At 39.9% G+C, this 22,417-nt stretch overlaps 1 protein-coding gene across 4 annotated transcripts in view; it reads left to right on the top strand.

Annotated features, from left to right (window-relative positions):
* The window catches only part of NRG3 (neuregulin 3), a 1,228,440-nt gene that overhangs the window by 505,690 nt on the left and 700,333 nt on the right, over positions 1 to 22,417 (top strand). For all 4 annotated transcript variants that reach the window (XM_055537827.1, XM_055537834.1, XM_055537844.1 and 1 more), the window contains exon 2: positions 14,267 to 14,396. In XM_055537827.1, coding sequence (XP_055393802.1) covers positions 14,267 to 14,396 — 130 coding nt within the window. The remainder of the gene's footprint in view (positions 1 to 14,266; positions 14,397 to 22,417) is intronic.

Raw genomic sequence — 22,417 nt, forward strand, 5'->3', positions numbered from 1 at the left:
TCCCTTCCCTCTTCAGCCTCCCTCCCAACTCCCCATCCAACCCCTCTAGGTCATCACAGAGTACCAGCTGAGCTCCCTATGCTGCTGCTGCTAAGTCGCTTCAGTCGTGTCCGACTCTGTGCAACCCCATAGATGGCAGCCCACCAGGCTCCCCCATCCCTGGGATTCTCCAGGCAAGAACACTGGAGTGGGTTGCCATTTCCTTCTCCAATGCATGCAAGTGAAAAGTGAAAGTGAAGTTGCTCAGTCGTGTCCGACTCTTCGCAACCCCATGGACTACAGCCCACCAGGCTCCTCCGTCCATGGGATTTTGCAGGCAAGAGTACTGGAGTGGGGTGCCATTGCCTTCTCCGGAGCTGCCTATGCTATATAGCAACTTTCCCCAGCTTCCTACTAGCTATCTATTTTACATATGGTAGTGTATATATTGCTTAGTCAATTCATCCCGCCCTCTCCTTCCCCTGGGCTTCCCTGCTAGCTCAGCTGGTAAAGAAGCCTCCTGCAAGGCAAGAGACCCTGATTTGACTCCTGAGTTGGGACGATCTACTGGAAAAGGAGTAGGCTACCCACTCCAGTATTCTTGGGCTTCCCTTGTGGTTCACACAGTAAAGAATCCGCCTGAAATGCGGGAGACCTGGGTTCAATCCCTAAGTTTGGAAGATCCCCTGGAGGAGGGATGGGCTACCCACTCCAGTATTCTGGCCTAGAGAATTCCATGGACAGAGGAACTTGGCAGGCTACAGTCCATGGGGTCCCAAAGAGTTGGACAAGACTGAAAGACTTTCACTCACTTTACTCCTTCCCCCGCTGTGTCCATACGTCTGTTCTTTACATCTGCATTTCTATTCCAGCCCTGAAAATAGGTTCACCAGTGCCATTTGGGGAACTCCTCTTGATTGACTTTTTTTCACACCCAGAATTACAGGGAAGATCCCAAGGATGGAGGTGGTGGCTGGGGTACAGTCAGGATTGAGAGTACCAAGCTAAGTGAGATAAGTTAGGAAAAGACAAATACTATATAATATCTGCAAGGAGATCCACCAGTCCATCCCAAAGGAGATCATTGGGTGTTCATTGGAAGGACCAATGCTGAAGCTGAAATTCCAGTACTTTGGCCACCTAATGCGAAGAGTTGACTCATTGGAAAAGACTCTGATGCTGGGAGGGATTGGGGGCAGGAGAAGAAGGGACGACAGAGGATGAGATGGTTGGATGGCATTACCAACTCGGTGGACATGAGTTTGAGTGAACTCTGGGAGTTGGTGATGGACAGAGAGGCCTGGCGCACTGAGATTCATGGGGTCGCAAAGAGTCAGACATGACTGAGCGACTGAACTGAACTGATATAATATCACTTTTATGTGGAATCTAAAAATTCTAGACTTAAAGAAACTGAGAGTAAAATGATGCTTCTAATCATCTCTCAATGGATTCTAGTTAAGCACACAGTGGATGTAACATGTTTCCTATGCAAAGACAACATTAAGGTTAAGACTAGTTATCATCTGAACTCACTTTCCAAGAGATTCTTACACAGAAAGGAGTGTGGAGCTCAAAGACACTGGTGTTCTCTCTTTGGACTCTTACATTTATTTTTCTGCTTCTGCCCTGACAACTTGACATAGTCTGCAAATGCTTAAGCAGGGATTTAGACCTAGACCTGTAGGGCCCATGTCTGTACTGCCTATGCCTTCTTCATGATCCATACAGAGAAGGAAGTGCTTGGATTTCTGAACATTAACCAAAAGGATCTGAATAAAATCTAAGATTTTTAGAAAGGGAAAGATTTTAAATAAGTAAAGTGAATGACGTTCATTTTTATGAAAGAATCTGAAGAATCATGTCAATGTTTAGACATGATTTCAAAGCTGCTATAGCATGTGAAGGAAATGTGAGAGAAATAGAAACTCCCAGTGTCAAGCACTGTCTTTATTTTAGGGTTTATACCCACCTACCATCTTCCAATACTTTTCTTACAGTTTCAGTATGTGCTCAGAAAAATGGCTGTAGGGTGGATGGGGAGAAGATGAATGGATTCCTGAAAAATATCACTTCCTAATGTTCTTACATTGATTCATAATAAAGTGACTAACAGCATTTGGCAAGAAGAGCCTTGACTATACACATCTTAAAAGAGTCTGGGACTCAGCAGGTGAGCTGCAGAGGATTGAAGGATGCTTACTGTGGAGTTGGGCTTCTCTGGGTTTTAATTTTGCCTTTCCATTTACTAGCTGTGAAATTCTGAGCATATTGCATGATCCCTCTATGCTTCAGTTTCCCTTCTGCAAAATATTTATATCTGATTAATAGGTTTATTCCAAACATTATTATTATGTGTTAACTTCTAAGGTCTCTGTTATGCTAAGACTGTCTGGTTTCAAGTGTTGTACCTATAAGAGCTAAAGACAGGTCTAGACCATGAGATGGAGAAGGTGATGGGCACTCCACTCCAGTACTCTTGCCTGGAAAATCCCATGGGCGGAGGAGCCTGGTGGGCTGTAGTCCATGGGCTCACAAAGAGCCGGACACGACTGAGCGACTTCACTTTCACTTTTCACTTGCATGCATTGGAGAAGGAAATGGCAACCCACTCCAGTGTTCTTGCCTTGAGAATCCCAGAGACTGGGGAGCCTTGTGGGCTGCCGTCTATGGGGTCGCACAGAGTCAGACACGACTGAAGCGACTTAGCAGCAGCAGCAGCAGCAGACCATGAGAGGGTCTGATATATAGCAGTGTGCTTCGTTAGTTATATTGACTGTTAAAGTTCCACAGTGATTTTATTCTACTTGGTAAATCACCACTGCTCCTATTCCCCTGAAGAAAACCTCTCCATGACATCCAGTATGACCTGCACAGAGTACCTAAACTTCCTCACTTATTATTGCAGAAACCAAAGAGTTATGATCTGGCCCCCCAAGGACCCTGCTCTATCTATGAATTGATTTATTCTGATTAGACTTGTCATCTCCATACTGCTTATTAAATATTTTAAATATCACATCTGTGTATACTTGACAGGCAAGAAATTTGAAATTAGGAGAAAGTTCTTGAATAAACAAACATACAACTATTTATTGAGAAACAATAAACTATTTTTCACCTGAAACCAATGAACATTAAAAAAATAAACTCTGATTATTAGCAATCAGCCTCAGGTACATTCACATAGGCATAGATATATTTTTCACCATTTAGCTTCAAGAACATTATTATGGTACAGTGTTACAAGGTGGTGTTTACCTTATCATGCTGAAGGTATGTGTGTGTCTCTGATGTTGGTATAATCCTCACTTTTATAGCCATTAAAATACTTATTCACTCTGAAAGCATACATTAAGCATCTACTATATGTCAGGTCCTGGGATAAATGATAAGGATTTAGAGATGACCTTGCCAGGTCCACAGGAGCTTGGAGACTGGTTTGGGAAAAAAAGTACGGTAGATATATAAACAGTTGAATTGTAGTTCAGGAATTATTCATGAATTAGAGGGAGAAATGAAGTGTTATTGGAATTTCAAATACTTGTATCCTGAGAGATCTGGAGAAAGGTTCAGTAGGAACTTACATTTTACATAGATTTTAAATAGTGAGAAATGTTTTGCCAGATGAAGACCTATTGTCTGTGTATAGGTCAAAAGAATAGCGTATATAAAGTCACAAATTCGTAAAAGGCCTGATCTGTTCCAGTGTTCTTGCAGCCCAGGGAATATGAGAGGAACATGGGTAAGTGAAGTCTCAGGAAGCCTTTTGTGTTTGGCTTATGTGGGGAATTGCAGGAGTGCGAAGCACTTGTTAATGAGATCACCAGGGGATTTTAGGCAGCTAGGGCATGCTATAAGAGAAGGCAATGGCACCCCACTCCAGTACTCTTGCCTGGAAAATCCCATGGGCGGAGGAGCCTGGTAGGCTGCAGTCCATGGGGTCGCAAAGAGTTGGACACGACTGAGCGACTTCACTTTCACTTTTCTCTTGCATGCATTGGAGAAGGAAATGGCAACCCACTCCAGTGTTCTTGCCTGGAGAATCTCAGGGACGGGGGAGCCTGGTGGGCTGCTGTCTATGGGGTTGCACAAAGTCGGAACCGACTGATGCGACTTGGCGGCAGCAGCAGCAGCAGCAGGGCATGCTATCAGGTGGGTGTGTCACCTGTTGACTGAGCAGAGCACTCTCGCAGGAGCACAGGGAGAGTAAACCAGAGGTCTTGCTACAGGACCAAGAGGCTCTCACCCACTGTACATCACATAAAAGTGCTTCAGGGAGATAAAGATATCATAGAGAATGAACACTTCCCAATTTGAAAGTCATCCTTACAAGGAAAATCAATCCCACAGGGTTGTTTAGGGAGTGGGCATGGTATAGAAGGAGAGCTGGGTAATTGAGGGCTAAACTGGCCCCTCATTTAAATACTTCAATGCGCCTGATTTGGAAGAGAGGCCCAGCTCGGAAACCAGTTAGCATTAGCTGAGGTCCTGTGCTGGAGAAGCTCGAAAGGCCTCGCCAATAGGCCTCATGGATTTAACCTTGGTGTTCTCCTTCCTTCTGGAAACCAAGATTGGATAACCACCTACAGAGGGCCATGTTCTTTCCTGGGCTGACACTATTGGGGATTTCTCTCTACATGCTGCTGCTCCCATATAAGTGAAGTCTGAAAAAGTGGGAAGCGGTCCTGCTGGCAGCCAGTCTGCGATGTTTCCAAAAGAGTAAATGTGGTATTCCAGTCAGCTACCCTGTGACTTTACTTGGTACCAGAGGGACACAAGGCCGCTCTACAAAAAATCTTCCGAATATCTCCGTCTTCTGACCCATGAGAGGACGTGACTGCTGCTCTTTGTCAGTGATAAATCCTCTTCTGTCCTGGGTTTTTAAGCGATGTGTTCGTGGTAAGATGGCCCCTGTTTTTCTGAAGGTTAACTCAGCCCTTGGGGTAGTTGCTGTACAGTTCAAACTCCCCATCCAGGCTGTTTTTAGAAAGAATTAAGTCTCTATGGGGATTTTAAACTCCTCATCTCTAAGGTAAAAATCTCCAATTCAGGGTTGGTGGGAGGATATTGTCTGCTTGAAAGAGTGAACGACAAAGAAAGGAAAATGAGGGGAGTAGGGCCCTGACCTAAATGAGGGAATCACCCATGAGAAGAGCCCTGTGCTTGGCGATAAAACCTGAGGGGTTTTGTAGAGAAGAACTAGCTAATGGGAGTTTATTTATTTTTTTGCTGTATGTTCTGATGTCTCATAATATGTGCTCAGGATGGAATCTATAGATTACTGTGAGAGTCTGTGGGGTGCAGGGTAGCCCCCTGCAGAGAGGAGCCTGTGCAAAGGTTTCAGGGGGTGAGGAATCGGCCAAACAGCTGTTGCCAATGTACTGAAAAGGCAGGCAGGTATTATGTATGAGGTGAGGACAGAAACAGACAAGGGCTTAGAAGGATTTTGATTGTCTTAATAAGAGCTAGGGATAGCCACTAAATCATTTTCCAGAAGGTTTTTTCTTTTTTATTTTTTTTGCACTATGTGTTGTATACACATTATGCAAACTGATTGTAATGTGGGTAATTCATTTTAGGGTGACAAGCAGGTATACAGTAGACTTATAATGAATATTCCAGGTGAGATAAGGTGGAAAGATGTGGTAGATTCTGGAGATGCTTAGGAAGTAGAATCACCCACTGATATTTGATGATTCATGTGGAGGGTTGGAGGATGGACTTCTGGCCTGCCCAAGCGAATCAACAGTGCGACTTTAGTTGTGATTTAGAATCCTGAAGGAAGAATAGGGTTGTGGGGGAAGAACAAGAGTTTAGTTTTCTACCAGTTAGTTTTTAGGTGTCTTTGGGACACCCATCAGGACAGGAGAGGTAAGTGCATTGAGCCCAGAAAAGCCTGCAGGATGGCAGATTGAACTCAGGTGTAACTTTGAGAGTTATTGTCATGCAGATGATATCAGGCAGGATCACCCAAGACAGCTGTTCTCAGAGTTCAGAGTGTATGCAAATTATCTGGAGAGCTTGGTAGGCAGCATCTCACCACTCGCCTCTAGAGTTTTCGATGCAGTAGGTCTGCAATCGGGCTCATGGGTTATCATTGCTCATATACTCTCAGATAATGCTGATACTGCTGGTTTAAGGACCACGCCCAGAGGAGCCCTCACCTAGAAACAAGTAAAAGTTGATTTTCCCCCACCCATCTCGCCAAAAAAAAGGAAAAAGAAGTGGTCCCTGGGAAGCAGTCTAGTGGAACAAGTCAGACTGTGTTGGTCGAATCCAGAAGCTTCCAGCTCAGAACCATGTGATATTGGGTGAATGATATAAATCTCTAAGATTTAATTTCCCCATTTATAAAATGAGGATGATAAGTAGTAGCATAAATTCATAGTGTTATCTTAAGGCCAAAAGATAGCTAAAGGAAAATGCTTAGTGTCCCCCTGGAGTATATGTTAGTGTTATTTAAAAACTATTCCCTAAGTAATCTACTTTAAATAGAAATTAGGTGACAGAAACCAAGAAGAAAGGGGAAGATCAGCATTATGTAATAGTAGGGGCCAATGAAAGGTTTTTCATGAATATGGGAGTGACAGAGTATTGGATGCTTCTGAGAGTTCAAGCAAGATGAGGGGGGATAAAACTTTAAAAAATCTATTGGATTTAGAGATTGCTAGTGACATAGACTGAATAATTTTATAGGTTGATGTGGGGAGCAGAGGGATGGTGCTCCAGTGACACTAGCTAGTATTTCTTTTTATGCGTCTCAGTTTAACTTTTTAAAAATTTATTTTAATTGGAGGCTAATTACAATATTGTGGTTTTTGCCACACATCGACATGAATCAGCCATGGGTGGACATGTGTCCCCCACCTCAACTGCACTTCCACTTCTCTCCCCATCCCATCCCTCTGGGTTATCCCAGAGCACCAGCTTTGAGTGCCCTGCTTCATGTATCGAACTTGCACTGATCATCTATTTCACATATGGTAAAATACATGTTTCAATGCTATTCTCTCAAACCATCCCACCCTCGCCTTCTCCCACATAGTCCTAAAGTATGTTCTTTACATCTGTGTCTCTTTTACTCACTGGTATTTTTTTTAACTATTGTGACTGAATGCAGTTTGTATAGTTATGTGTATATGTACACGTAGAAGGGAATATATTCAGCTTTAGGGTAAATGCTGCATTTACCCTATAAATGCATTTACCCTATAAATTTTTTTTACCTAAATAGCATTTATTTACCCTGTAAATAAAATCCCCAATAAATGCATTATCATTGAATAAACTATGTCCTGTGTAGGTTTATTTAACTTAATACAGTTTTTAAAAACAATATTTCAAGCTGAAAGTTGGCCCAGGTATGTCACACAGGTTTGGTATGAGTCCTTTCTACATTTTTTTTTTTTTGCCAGAATTGATGGCTCTGGGATTCCTCAGGAACTGTCAGTTCTCACAGCAGCACCGTGACTCAACTGAACTTTTAAATTCCTTGCCCAACACTCCCAAATTCTCCCACGCCAACAAAGTGAACAATTGTCTGATATTTGGCAGCAGGGAGAAAGCTATCTTTGCTTTTCGCCAGCTGAGGAATGGTTTGTTTCCCTTTCAAACACCACTGCATTCTTCTTGCAATTTTCCTTGACCGTTAATACTTTATAACTCAATTTCATCCAGTGTGCCTTCCTGGGAGCCTGGTAAGTGGCAGATTCTAGAGAGGATTTTAATGTATGGCAACATGTCTCATTTACACAGCTTCCATCCATGGAAGACCTTGCCAGAGTCGACAACCATATTTAAATGGCTTCTAGACTGTAAAGGTATTTTGCTAATACTAAATCTGGTAGATTGTGTCACCAGATTCTAATTTTTCTTAGAGAATTGTCATGTCATGAACTTAGTAGGGAAAGGAGGAAAGTGCTTCATGAATCTGACATTTGCAAGTCAGGCATGGGAAGATGGATTTAGGGTCTAAGCTATGCCTTGTCACTCTCTTCCTCAGGTCTTTCTGCTCTTCCTATCTAGAATTCATTTTCCTCTGCCAATTAAATCATGCCCATTCAAGACGTAGCTCCAATGCCAACCCTTTGGGAAGCCTTTAGAGATAACTACAGCATGAATTAAGCTCTCCCTTTCTCTGATTATCTGCTACAATTATTATCTGTAATAGCCCATTTAGCACTCTTGTTCCTGCAACAAAATCTGTGTTCCCACAGTATGCAGTGTTGTGCTGGCAAAAGAGAAAACCTTCATAAGTAATATTCAGGTTCAAGTTAGTACTTAGGGGAGAAAACCAGTCATTGTTTTAATTCATTAATAAATTAACTTTCATTGCAAAATCTGCTGGGATTTCTGTCTTCCAGCCTTACATTTTCTTCCCATTTTGCCTTTAATGAATTAACCACCACCATTTCCCACTGTGCATTTAATTACCGTACTGATTGCTTACTATGTATGCTATGTGATGTGGAAAGAATACAGAACTTAAAAGCAAAATATTCTTCCTGATCTCCAAAGAGACCAAAACCCATAAAAATAAAGGAAAACACATTGACTACATAAAAAAAAATGCCATGTGAATGTCTGGATAGTTGTATAGACTTTGTGGTCCCAAGTGAATGGGCGCTATTTATCAAACTAGCAACCACACATCCTTGACCTGAGACCTTGAACTTGGCTCAGGTGCTTGGAACCCCCATCCTTACTACCATCTCCATTCATCTTAAGCCTTCAGTTCAGTCGCTCAGTCATGTCCAACTCTTTGCAACCCCATGGGCTGTAGCACGCCAGGCTTCCTTTTCCATCACCAACTGCCGGAGCTTGCTCAAACTCATGCCCGTCGAGTCGGTGATGCCATCCAACCATTTCATTCTCTGTTGTCCCCTTCTCCTGCCTTCAATCTTTCCCAGCATCAAGGTCTTTTCCAATGAGTCAGTTCTTTGCATCAGGTGACCAAAGTATTGGAGTTTCAGCTTCAGCATCAGTCCTTCCAATGAATATTCAGGGTTGATTTCCTTTAGAATTAACTGGTTTGATCTCCTTGCAGTTCAAGGGACCTTCATGCTCTTTCAGAATATTTTTCCTACTTATTTTTTCCTCCTGTCTTTGCTTCCAGTCTGTGGAGTTGATTTTCTGCTCTTATAAAATTCTAAGCACTTTACTTAAATTGCTTTTGGAACTCTTCTCATTTCCTAACTTCTAAACATTTATTCGTTTAGAATTTTTCTTTTATGATGATAACAAAGTGTATACACTTGACTATATAGAACATTTAGAAAAACACTCGTGTTATAAAAAGATCATTCTTCTATAAACAACTATTGTGTGCACCTGTGTCAGGCCATCTGTGAAGTGAAGTGAAAGTCACTCAGTCGTGTCCAACTCTCTGTGACCCCATGGACTATACAGTCCATGGAATTCTCCAGGCTAGAATACTGGAGTGGGTAGCCTTTTCCTTCTCTAGGGGATCTTCCCAACCCAGGGATCGAACCCAGGTCACCCGCATTGCAGGCGGATTCTTTACCAGCTAAGCCACAAGGGAAGCCCCAGGCCATCTGTAGGGCTGTGGATCAGAGATGTGAAGAACTTCTATGCAAGCTCCTGGTCCAGTAAGATGTGGAGTTCATGAGCTAATGTGGGAGAGAGAAAGTACTTTGGAGTAAGGGAGAGTCTTGGAGGTACTTTGGAGTAAGGGAGCATCTTGGAAGACAAATCCAAATTTATGGAAATATTTGATCCCTTTTGGTTTACTTGCTTGGACCTTTACCCTGGTAATTTTTTGAAGACAAAGAGAACTCTGTAACAATTTTATTTATCAGATATCATTCCTAGAAAGAGAAGATGTACTTTTGAACTTTTAAAATATGACAAAATAGTACCATATACTGCAGCTATCTATCTTATGTTTGTAATGTACTTAATATGTCAAAAACAAATGTAAACCTATATGGATGAGCTTCCATATGTGTGTGCTACATATATGGAGGGGGCACGGTGGTAAAGGATCTACTTGCCAATGCAGGGGGCGGAGGATTTGGGAGTTGGATCCCTGGGTTGGGCAGATCCCCTAGAGAAGGAAATGGCAAGCCACTCCAATATGATTGCCTGGAAAATTCCATGGACAGAAGAGTTTGGGGGGCTATAGTCCATGGGGTTGCAAAGATTCAGACACAACTGAGTGACTGAGCTTACATATATGTATATACTTATAAGCATAGCTATAAATATCAGAGGGTATCATCCAAATTGCTACTGTCTCTTTGTTGGACTATGTTTGTTCATAAGTAATAGAAAGCCTAACAGTGATTTAGACATAGTATACATATGATTTACTTTACCAAAGTATGTAGGTGATCTTAAGAGAAAGCATAGAAGCCAGTGATATCATTAAGGAAATCTTCTATCTTTCCACCCACATATTTGGTATGATGCCTTACAAGTATAAAATTTCACCTTACGGTGAATTTGATTTACCTTTCCCAACACTGTTATTTTAGGAGACTAGTGCTATATGGCGGAGAAGGCAATGGCACCCCACTCCAGTACTCTTGCTTGGAAAATCCCATGGACGGAGGAGCTTGGTGGGCTGCAGTCCATGGGGTCGCTAAGAGTCGGACACGACTGAGCGACTTCACTTTCACTTTTCACTTTCCTGCATTGGCAACCCACTCCAGTGTTCTTGCCTGGAGAATCCCAGGGACGGCGGAGCCTGGTGGGCTGCCGTCTCTGGGGTCGCACAGAGTCGGATGTGACTGAAGTGACTTAGCAGCAGCAGCAGTGCGATATGGGTACTATATAGTGAAACGCATAGGTGAATTGTTACGATTTCAAATTTACTGACATCTGCATTTCGTTTATCTATACAAGGATCAAGCCTAGTGTTCTATTGTGTATCAAATTATTTAAAATACTTAATGCTTTTTAGAATCTAGTCAAATCACGGTGAGGAATAAGTGTATGTTGTTGTTGTTTGGTCGTTCAGTTGTGTCCAATTCTTTGTGACCCCATGGACTGCAGCATGCCAGGCTTTTCTGCCCTTCACCGTCTCCTGGAGCTTGCTCAAACTTCAGATTCTCTAAGCTATGAAAATAGAAAATGTGAGGGCACGTTATAACTGACATTTCTGTCCTCTCCCACCTCAGATGTTTGCAGAGGTATTTTATTGGTTCTGATCCTTTGTGTTGTATTGATGGATGGTAACGTAATGGTAAAAGCGGTTGGCAGAATTGGGCGGTAACCACTGGAGACAGTAGTTGTCAGATGGAAACTAATTGATTGTAATTGCTTTGCCATTGTATTGCTCGTGGAGTCTGTAGCCTGTTAAAACCACTGATTGTAAAATAAGGATCTCACTTTTTATCCTGTAGGTTATGTTAATGAAAAGCTGTTCTTAGAGGAAAGATCAGTGAAATCAATAAATAGATAATAAGAAATTAAAGGAAAACTTAACTAACTGATCATGAATTAATATACTTCAGCAGAGTAGCAGTCAGCTGTGTGGTGGTTCATAATGAATTTTTGGCTCAGAGCTCTTGAATCCTAAATATTCCCATAGAAAGAGAAATTGATTCTGCGTAACTGTTTATTACAAACTGTCTGGAATAACAAATCTTCCCTGTAGAGGACATCTCCTGAAAAACAAACCAAAAAAGTCTTTTGCAGAGCCTTTAATGCAAGCCAAAGTATGTTAACAGGCAGATATTTTGAAGTAGAAAAAGTTCCCATTGTAACACTAAGAAAAGATTAGAAGTGGATTTTTCAAAGCTCATGGTATATGAATAGTATGAGTGGGGGTCTGTGTGAATCTGAAGGCAGTTTTTTTGCAATATTTATTAGTATTAAAATGAGTATACTAGAATGATAAAATTAATGTTAAATTATGTCTTTTTATTGTAAGATATGTATTACTTTTTATATGATAATTGTATCTTTTATGATCATATCTTTTGCCAGTGGCACTTAAACCTTAGTGATATTAAAGTTGTCAGATTTATTGAAGACATTTTTTACTGAGCACTAATTCTGATTAAGGCTCAACCTCTGACCTCAAGGAACTCAGGACAAAGAAACAGATAAATGTGTAAACAAGTGGCTACTTTCAGCATTGAATACAGTGATGCGAACAATCAAAGGTGCTGAGGGACACAAAGGGAAGATGACACAAGCTCTGAAGGATTTCTGGATGTTTTCCAGCAAACCAAAAGATGGCCCAGGAAAAAGCATCAGTGTTATAGTTCTGGTATTGGGGAAATAGGATAAGAGTTGGAAATGAGGTTGTATGTTTTAGGATGCAAGATGAGGTTAGTCAGGCAAAATTCTACATGGCCTATGCGTTTCTTTGCTCTTCTTAGGAATTCGGAGTTATTCCTGTGGGAAAGGGGCTCATTGAGGCCTTTTAGGTGTTGGGAGAATATGAGTAAATTTTCTTGCTGTGTAATAACTCTCCCCTGTATTTGGATGATGGGCAGAAAGAGGCTCATTGTGACCTCCAGTTAGCAAGCTGGTACAATGGCCCTTGCTGTTGTTGAACATTATTATTAATCTATATCTATGCAATGGAAGGCTTCCCAGGTGGCTCAGTGTTAAAGAATCTGCTTGCCAATGCAGGAGGTGCGGATTTGATCCCTGGGTCGGGAAGATCCTGTGCAGAGGGAAATGGCAACTCATTCCAGTATTCTTGCTTGGAAAATCCCAAAGACAGAAGAGCCTGGCAGGTTACAGTCCATGGGGTAGCAAAGAGTCAGACACGACTTAGCGACTAAACACACACATATAAAGGAAATTAAGAGCTTACATGCTGAATCATGTATTCATCTTTGACTTTTCACATACATTTTTTTTCTTGAATGTTGCAATGAAATTGGTGCTAATATTTCAGTTGCTTGAAATTCTGAGACAAGAAAGTCTACATGCTCTAACAGATTTCTTCATCCAGTAGAAAGCACAAACTTATTATGTTTCATATTTAGAAACCTGATATAGAGATATGCTACTGCTGCTAAGTCACTTCAGTCGCGTCTGACTCTGTGCGACCCCATAGACAGCAGCCCACCAGGCTTCCCCATCCCTGGGATTCTCCAGGCAAGAACATTGGAGTGGGTTGCCATTTCCTTCTCCAATGCATGAAAGTGAAAAGTGGAAGTGAAGTCGCTCAGTTGTGTCCGACTCTGTGCGACCCCATGGACTGCTGCCCACCAGGCTCCTCCGTCCATGGGATTTTCCAGGCAAGAGTACTGGAGTGGGGTGCCATTACCTTCTCCGGATATAGAGATATAACTTACTTTAAAATGTAAATGATTATGATTTTTAAAAAGCACATATAAGATAATGCTAAAAAAAATGACATTAATTTAGTCCTGTTAAATATTTACCAGAAACATTCTTTACATTTGAGATTCTGTTTCAGAATTTGGAACATTTGCATTTTAATTACATAATAAAAGGAGAAAGTGAAAGAATAATTGCCTTAGCTATTAGCAAATTACAGCTGTAACTAAAAAATAAAACACAGAAAATGACATTGGTATCCATAGAAGAGTCACAGTATATGTACATTGATCAGATGTTTAATGACATTGCAGAACAATAAAATAAATACACTAAAAGGATTGTATTCAATCCTTTAATACAACATGTTTCTCAACACTGAAATTAATGAAAGCTAATTTGAGATTTTTGATTGTAGGGTCATACAGCTTTTGCTGTTAATGTATCCACTGATGGAACTTGTCTAGAGTGATTCCAATTGTTAAAATCTTGTGGAAAAATAAGACAATTGAATCCAGTAATTGTTTTAGCCTTACCTGCTCTAACAGAATACCACGGACACGGTGGCGTAAAAACAACAGAAATTTCTTTCTCGTAGTTATGGATGCTGGAAAATCTAAGATCAAGATGCCCATGGATTCAGTGTCTGGTTAGGACTTCCTAGTTTGTAGAGGGCTATTTTCTTGCTGTGTCTTCATATGACTGGAATGGGTGAAGGAGATGTCTATTTTATAAGAGCATTAATCCCATTCAAGATCTACTCACCTCCCAAAGGCCCCACCTCCTAATTCCATCACTGGGTTTCAATATATGAATTTTGTGGGAACATAAACATTCACTGTATAAAATGGTCATACTCAGTTGTGTTTTTATCAGGCACTGAGGGGTTCATCCTGTCTGTCTAGTTAGTAAGGTCAGCGGTCATGAGAAGGTCTCAGTGCATAGATCCAGGCCAATGACAGAATCTGGGGTGTCAGAATGAGCTGCTGACAGTATTTCATTGTGTTCCTCATGACAGATACAACGACATATTCCACGGAGAGATCCGAGCACTTCAAACCCTGCCGAGACAAGGACCTTGCCTACTGTCTCAATGATGGCGAGTGCTTTGTGATTGAAACCTTGACCGGATCCCATAAACATTGTCGGTAAGTCCCTGCGGCAACTGACACTAAGGGCAGGTCCTCAGAGAGGCCTGGAGACGGAAATCTGTGCTGAGCTCAAGAAACATACAATGTGATACACATAGTCCGGTGCTGGAATGGCAGAATCAACAGTCTTAATAGGGGAAGAACAAGGCTGGTATCTTTAGTATTTGAGAAAGAGAAAACTGAATTTTTGCATGACAGAGCAAACTGCTCGTCTAAGATCTAGAGCCTCAATATTTATTGTGAACCAAACCCCAGAGGCTGTAACTGTGTCCAGAGAAAACCACATCTTATTTTGATTCTGCCCCTGTTGATTAATTTCAGTTTCCCTCCCCTTTTTTTTTAACACCTCTGATGATGAAATACTCTCCAGCAAGATGTTGTAAATGAAATCATAGTCCTGTTATAGTCTAGGTAGAGAACTACTCAGGGAAAATTCCTGGTGGAGATCAAGAAGGTGTTTAATTGGTTTTTAGAGACATAAGGTTATATAACTGCTAAAAATAAAAACAAGCGGAGATAAATAGTTGGTCTTGTAGACACAGCAGCTTTAAGCCTCCATAGAAGAATCAAATTAGCATCCAAAAAATACTTCCCACGGAGCTTTTATTTTCAGTGCTACCCTGGTAATTTGTTTTTCCTTGCAATTGTATATGCTTCAGTGATTATATATATCCACACCCCTTTCCTTCTCTTTATTTACTCTTCTCATATGACACAGTTATTAAATTAATTATTCTGAATCGTGAAGCATGGAAAATTATGACTTTCTTCTTTTGCTTTTGCTATTACATGTTGTTTTATTAAGATGGCACAGAGAAATGTGTCTTATGGTTTTGAACTTAGAATGTGTCAGCAAATCCTGCCTGCCTCCACAAGCCAGCTTTGGTTCAAGGGGGTGGGGGAATGAGGTGCCATAGTGGCCAGTGACACAGGTTTGGAAGAACTGATCAATGATAGTGGCTGATCTCTGTGAGAGCCACCCCACCCTGTAGCCCATGGCCTTTCTTCACCCTTCACATGGTGGCTTTCACGTGACGTGGGCAGTGCCATTACACTGACTTCCTTTACAAAACTTACAACCCATTTATGTTCTCTGTAAACCCGAGTTAGGGATCAAAGGCAGTGAGTGAGAGAGGTTCCTTTCCACATTTCTCTTGCTGTATTTATTAGATCAGTGCGGATACAGGTAGAAAAGACATGGCTGACTTGAAGACCTCAAAAGAAAAGCCAAGAATGAGCTATCATTTCAAATCACAAAGTGCCTCCATACTCTTTTAAATATCCAGCTATGTGTTAATGTTACCTTCACCAATCCAGTGGTGTCGTGTGTAATAGATAGTGCCATCAGATAAGTTTGAATTTATAATTTATTGAAGAGATGGATCAGAAGTCTCACCTGAAGCGGTGATGGTGTTTTTCGGTGGTATTTTACCCCAGGGAAGCTTCAGATCAGGCCCCACCGCTATGTGCAGGCAGGTCTGATTTATCTTTTCCAGTAGTGAGAATATCAAAAAACAAAAAAATAATTCCTACTGTTTAACATACAGCCTTGCTATATTCACTATTAGGTTCATGGCTATATTACTTTGCTAGGGCAACTGTAGCCTAGTTCTGCAGATTGGGTGATGTAAACAACAGAAATATTTTTTACCAGTTTCTGGAGTCTCAAAGATCAGGGTATCGGCAGAGTTGTTTCCTTAAGGGCCACAGGGGAAGGATCTCGTCCAGGCCTCTTCCCTCAGCTTATAGACGACAAACTTTTCTGTGTGCCTTTTCACATTCTTTCCCTCTGTACAAGTCTTCATCCAAATCTGCTTTTTTCAAAAGGGACACCAGTCCTGTTGGATTAAGGTCTACTCTAATGGCCCTATTTTAACTTAAATGCATCTGTAGACTCTTCAGATATGGTCACATTTTGAGGTCCTAGAGGTTAGCACTTCAGCATGTGAGTTATTTGAGAGACACAATCCAATCTGTGACAGTGGATCTCAGGTCCAGAAAAAAAAAATCCTTTTCTTTTGCACACGTGTACATGTCTAATTTTTTTAAACATAGACAAGCAGAGGTATATCTGTGGTTTGGCTGGAAATGTGTAATAATTTTGGCCTCTGTCTTCATATGTTGTGCATATTTCAGCACAGACAACCTGTTATTTAACATAGAGTCACAACATAGCTAATCATGACAAAAGACCAGCCTAAGACAGGACTGGAACTCAAGTAGGTTAATAGATGCCTATAAATCTCCTAGTAGTGTGTATGAATAAATCACACATCGCATGTGTCAGCGATTCATCGCCCAGGCTTTGCTGTGAATAAAAGGCTTACATCCGTCCCTGCTTCAGCCACTTCTAAGAATCCCAGTGTAGCTATTCATAATGTGCCATTGTGTACAGTGCTGTAAGATGTTTCATTTATTCTCCTCCACTCGACAAATGTTTATTGAGCATCTCTTATCACCAAGATACTGTTGAATAAATAAATACAGAAATGAACTTCGGAATTAAATGGCACTGCAGTTTGTAATGCATTTGGAGTAAGTGAAATACTTCATCTCCAGGAAAGAAAGAAAACAAGAGAAATGACTTCCATGTGACTGGCATGCTACCAGGGCTACGTTACTGATGTATTACTAAGTGGATTATGTCATAGGTTAAAGAAACCACAAGTTAGTAGATTGGAGCAACAGTGTTAATGGGTATACCTGCATCTAGCTCATTAAGTAGTTTCTTTTTACACATATGCAAAGATTAAACATTCAAACCTGAGAGAAGTTAAACTTATGTATGTATTTTTAGCATTTTAAAAATAAATTGCAATCCCACTGATCTGAATCAAAGTATGTTTTTTCACGTGTTGTGATCATGGTGAAACAATTTTATGTTTCCTTGCCAAGGAAGAGTAGTAACAAAAAATTAAAATTACCTAAAATTTCCTATTCTGCCTGATAGAGATCCTGAAAGTATATGCCCCAAACTGTTAAATCCTTGAGATCATGGTGAAACAGTTTTATGTTTCTTTGCCAAGGAAGAGTAGTAACAAAAAATTAAAATTACCTAAAATTTCCTATCCTCCCTGATAGAGATCCTGAAAGTGTATGCCCCAAACTGCAAATCCTTGCGATAAGGGGAGCTTCATGATTTTCTGTTTGTTATTTTCTCAGTCTTTAGTGCATTTTCAAATCTTTGAAAAAACTATTCATGGTGAAGATAGTTAGAAATTATAGAGCAAACTAATGAAAATTTAAGAGGAATACCAAGATCCTAAAATAACTTGATAGGTTTTAAAGAATAATAAATAAATAGTCAAACCTGGTATTGCTAAATTTACAATTTAAATCACAGATCATTGGTTGGCTGATTAGTAAAAGCAGAACCTTTTGTATTGTGGAGGTTAATGTAGAATAAAGAAAGATTCATAAATTGGGAAAATGAGTCTGGTTTTTGTGTAAAGGTGGTTGACTTATCAGGTAAAACATCAAAGTTGAATTTTTACTTCTTATATACCAAAAGTTGTTCTTAATGAATTTAAAAGGTAATATAATAAATAAATTATTAGAGAAAACAGTAAATAAAATTATATATTTCTTTACATCAGCAATTGAAAGTAAAAAAAAAAGCAATGAGCAATAAACAATGAAAGGAAAAATGAACAGCCTTGAAGCAACTTTTTTTCTTTTTTTCATCTGAATGTCATAAGTCAGAAACAAAATTGAAAGTGTCAGTAAACTACAATAAGCATGGCAAGGAAATGATATTTTGATGAAGTCAATAGATCAATAAGAGTAACACTAAAATTAAACCTCAGTGGGAAAATGGGCAAAAGACAGGAACATCCTCTTCCCTTGAAATGGAATCCAAATAACCAATAAGCATGAAAAATACTCAACCTCACAGAGAAATGCAAATTACCTTGTTTGTTTGCTCATCATATATTGTAATGATGTTTAAAAGTAGTTTGGCAAGGATGAAGTAAAAACCATCATCTCATTCACTAAACTCGATGGAGTGTACTTTGTTAAACGTCTTCTGTAGGTGATGCATCAGTGTGTTCCCGTATCTTTACATTTTTTTCTAAGAGTTAGTTTAGACAAATGTATATGTATATTTGTTTTTAAGAGCATTCACTATAGGATTTGTAACAGCAAAACAAAGAACTTGAATTTTGATGTCTATATAATTCAGAATATATCTATACCATGAATGAATTCAACATAACTTGAATTTTCATAATTTTAAGACTATGAAAATGCTCATTATATCATGTTATATACAAAAATCAGGATGTAGAACTGTAAAAATGAACATAAATAGCAATCCAGTTCTGAAAAAGAACTAAAGGAAAAGGCTAATAGGATTTATAGCTGTTGTCTTCTTTGAACCTTGACGTTTCCAAGATCATTACATTGCACACGTGTTTCATTTACGTAACATCTGGTTAAGACACTTGACCCATGCTTCTCATCTTTCCATTAAGAAAGACAGCGTCCCTGTCTTTGTTAAATGAAGGTCATTATAATTCACTATTAGGCTGATAAGAGAACTTTCAATTAAGCCTTTCTAGATTAAACACTATAAAGTCTGTTAGGATATGTCTGCTCCTTTTATTAAACTTTCATCTATGCTCTTTATAATAATCATTTTCTATGCTGAATTCGTGTGTTTTGAAACATAAAAAAAAGGGATTGAATAATAGGATGATATATTCTGCAGAAATTAAGCTGAGTAGAGAAGGAAAGGAAGTACTAGAAACACCTTGAATCAAAGTATCCTGAATAAAAGCAGGGTATTCTCTAATATATTTATTTTTATGCCATTTCTAGAAATTTTAAGAACTTTGGAAATGGTGCCATTTGTAGCATATTTCACTGGAGTTGAAGTAGCCCTTGTAACTGAAAAGATTGCTAGGTATTTGAATGGACCAAATGTGTTTCGAGGCCAAATTCAAGTTAAAAGGATGTGTCTCTTCTGAATTGAAGCTCATTAAATGTTGCACCAGCCTTGCTACAGAAATGGATTCTCAAAACTTTGGAAAGAATAACATTTGAGCTAAATTTGACCTGGAGTGATCATTTTGGAAATCTATCAAGCAATTCATTTGAAGATGCTTGAATCACTTGAAATATGGAACTGCTGGAAAGAGAGGCAAGCAGTCCAATAACAACCATTGCCCGAGGCAAAACTTCCATAAAAGTGCTGATGGAATGTACAGCTAGCTGGGTAAAATGCTCATAGGAGTTGGTGAGTGGAAGCGGGGAGGGCGTGAAAGGGGAGGCGAGCCCAATCAGGAGATGCTGTTCTTCACTGTATCTAGTTCTGCTTCAGTAGGTTTTGAAATCAAAGCTTCCATTTTTATGTGAATTGATTGGGCACAATGTAACGATATCCCTGTGATATACTATATAAAATTACAGGACCATCCCTATCAGAGCTTTGCTCCATCAGTTTGGAAGTCCATTAGCTTTTCCACCTAGGAAAGGTCCTATTAACATAAGTTTCTCCAGTAAGTGTTCTGAGAGTGGCCACTTTTAATTCCCTGTGGTTGTAGCAAGTCAGAATGGAAATGGGGTTTTGGCACACATCCCTAAGCTCCGTTGATGGGAGAGGATGGAGGCTGAAATGTCTATAAATCCAAGCCTAGTGGCAGAGTCTCAGTGGAGTGAAATTGAATAGCAGGGTGAAGAACCTTGGAAGCATTTTCAAGTTCATCAGATAATTGTGTTCAGGAGAATGTTAGCCACAGCCCAGACGTAATTTGAGTAATTTGCAGCAGCCATGTTCATACTAGGTGGTCTGCTGACTGCCCTTGTCAAGAAGAAGTGAGCCAAGTAATCACCATGCATCTGTTTCTTTTCTGTGGATGAAGATGATCAAAATAGTCTCATTAACTCAGAAAGCAAACAAACCAAGAATAACACCACAGTGAATGAAGTTTTGCAACTTTATGACTCCTAGGCAGTGGTTTACTTCTTCCAGTTTAAACTGTTTACATTCCACCAGAGCTGGTGTTACTTAAAGGGCTACTGAAACACCAGAAAACCAGAAAAGCACATTTGATAAAGAATAGCAGCACATCTTTTAGTTGATAACCATAGGCTTTTTTTTTTAACTTTAATATTTTATTACTTGATTAGCAGCTCTTCTTAAGGCATGAAATGGTTTCTTTTCGTTGTTGTTGTATCAAAACCATTTGTGTGTTTAAATTGTTTTCTTACATGATTTAGGGTAAGAGGTAAGTGAGGCAAATGTGGGTGTTCAAGATGAAGACACTTGAGTTAAAAGCTCAACTTGGCTTTATGCTGGCTGTGTGTGTTTTTGGCTGGTCATTTAATCAGAAACTTCAGTCTTCTATTTAAAAAAGAAAGAGAGAGAACATACATGTTCCAGCCAACCAGACACATTAAAACCTCCCCCCAAAATGTTGATGCTAGAATTGAAAGCAGCAGCATATAGAAAAACACTAAATGTTTAATAGACATTATATACATTTAGAACAAATAATTCTTCTTCCTCTCTTCTACGCATGTTGAAACCAAACAAAAGCATGTATGCTGGAATCCTATCAGAGAAATTGAGTGGGTCTCATCTGCTTATTTCATTAAGAGAAGTCTTAGGCTCAAAAGGGGGAGATCACTTGACTTGTACCAGGGCTTCGAGGTGGGTACTCAGTCTCCCAGCACACAGAGTTCAGCTTAGACCTACCAGTGTAAGTTAAAGAAAACTCACTCAGAGACTTATTTAAAAACACAATAATACCTGATCATGGGCAAGAACACTTTTCAGAATCAAGGATCATTGTAGCTATTCAAGCAGTAAGTTTAGGAGCAAAGCAGCAACAAGAGGCTGCCTTTTGTTAGGGGAATTCTCTCTGTTGACAATTCATGAAGAGAGGAATCCCCTCTTATTCTTCATACCATTCAGGTGGAGGACCCTTCACGTATTTTCTCTACAACAGCCCTGGTTCTGCCTCTCCCGGCATTTATTTCCTGCAGGTAGAGGGTCATAGTCCTGTTATGGTTGGGGCAGTCTGGGAGCTTGTGCACTACAGAATGCTGTGATTTGCATATGCCACAGTTCAAGTGGAGGAGAGACTATTATACTAAGTTTATTTAAATAAATAAGAGCATATATCCATAAGTATCATTTTAAAGAATAATGGGCTGTTTGTAAGGATGTGAACCACACTAACCAGGGTACCACAGACCCTGCTGAGCAGAACATCTGAGCCATCACCGTACTGATCTGAGAATGTTTTACGAATGTTTGTCTGAGGAACCTGCCCTGCAGGGTCTGTTGTACTTTTGTCTACACCTATAACAAGATGTCAGTCTTTGTGGACTCCAATAATTATACTCCCTAAGTGGAAAAGCATATGCAAATCTACCTGATAGATAAACCCAGGGAACGCCTATATGATGCATCCTGTGTGTCGGGCACCCATAGCAACCCTGGAGGGATGTAGCAATGGCTGAGGCCAAGGGCCTTTCTCAGGTTATACGACAAGTGGAGTAAGGACTCAGACTAAGTAAGTTGATTCTAGGGTCAACGCACTTACCCTCTCCACTAACACCTTTCCTTTAAAATCCTATTGGTCCAGGGATTCTAAAATCCCAACTGCCTAAAAATACCACCTGAGAAGCCCATATAAGCTCTAGTATCTTCTAAGATATCAGTATTAGTTATATTTCAATAATGACATATAACTAACATATACATATTTAAATTCTCCAGCATATTATAATTTGAGTGACCATATTATTGTCATCCAAACCCCAAAATGTTTAAGATATAACTGGCAATTTTAATAATTTCTTATGTAAAATAAGCATAAAACCAACAATGCCCTGAGCTAACTGGGACATATGGTTGCCCTAATTTTAATTTCAGCAAAACTCAATTTGGTGGAAAAACAAACCACCATTTGCTACATAAATGCTGTATTTTCTTAGTATAAATTGCATGATACTATACAACCTCTGCATTGCTGTTCCCACTTTCCCCAAGTTAGCTAACAGTTCTC

The sequence above is a fragment of the Bubalus kerabau genome, chromosome 1, assembly GCF_029407905.1.
Source record: "Bubalus kerabau isolate K-KA32 ecotype Philippines breed swamp buffalo chromosome 1, PCC_UOA_SB_1v2, whole genome shotgun sequence".
Lineage (NCBI taxonomy): Eukaryota > Metazoa > Chordata > Mammalia > Artiodactyla > Bovidae > Bubalus > Bubalus kerabau.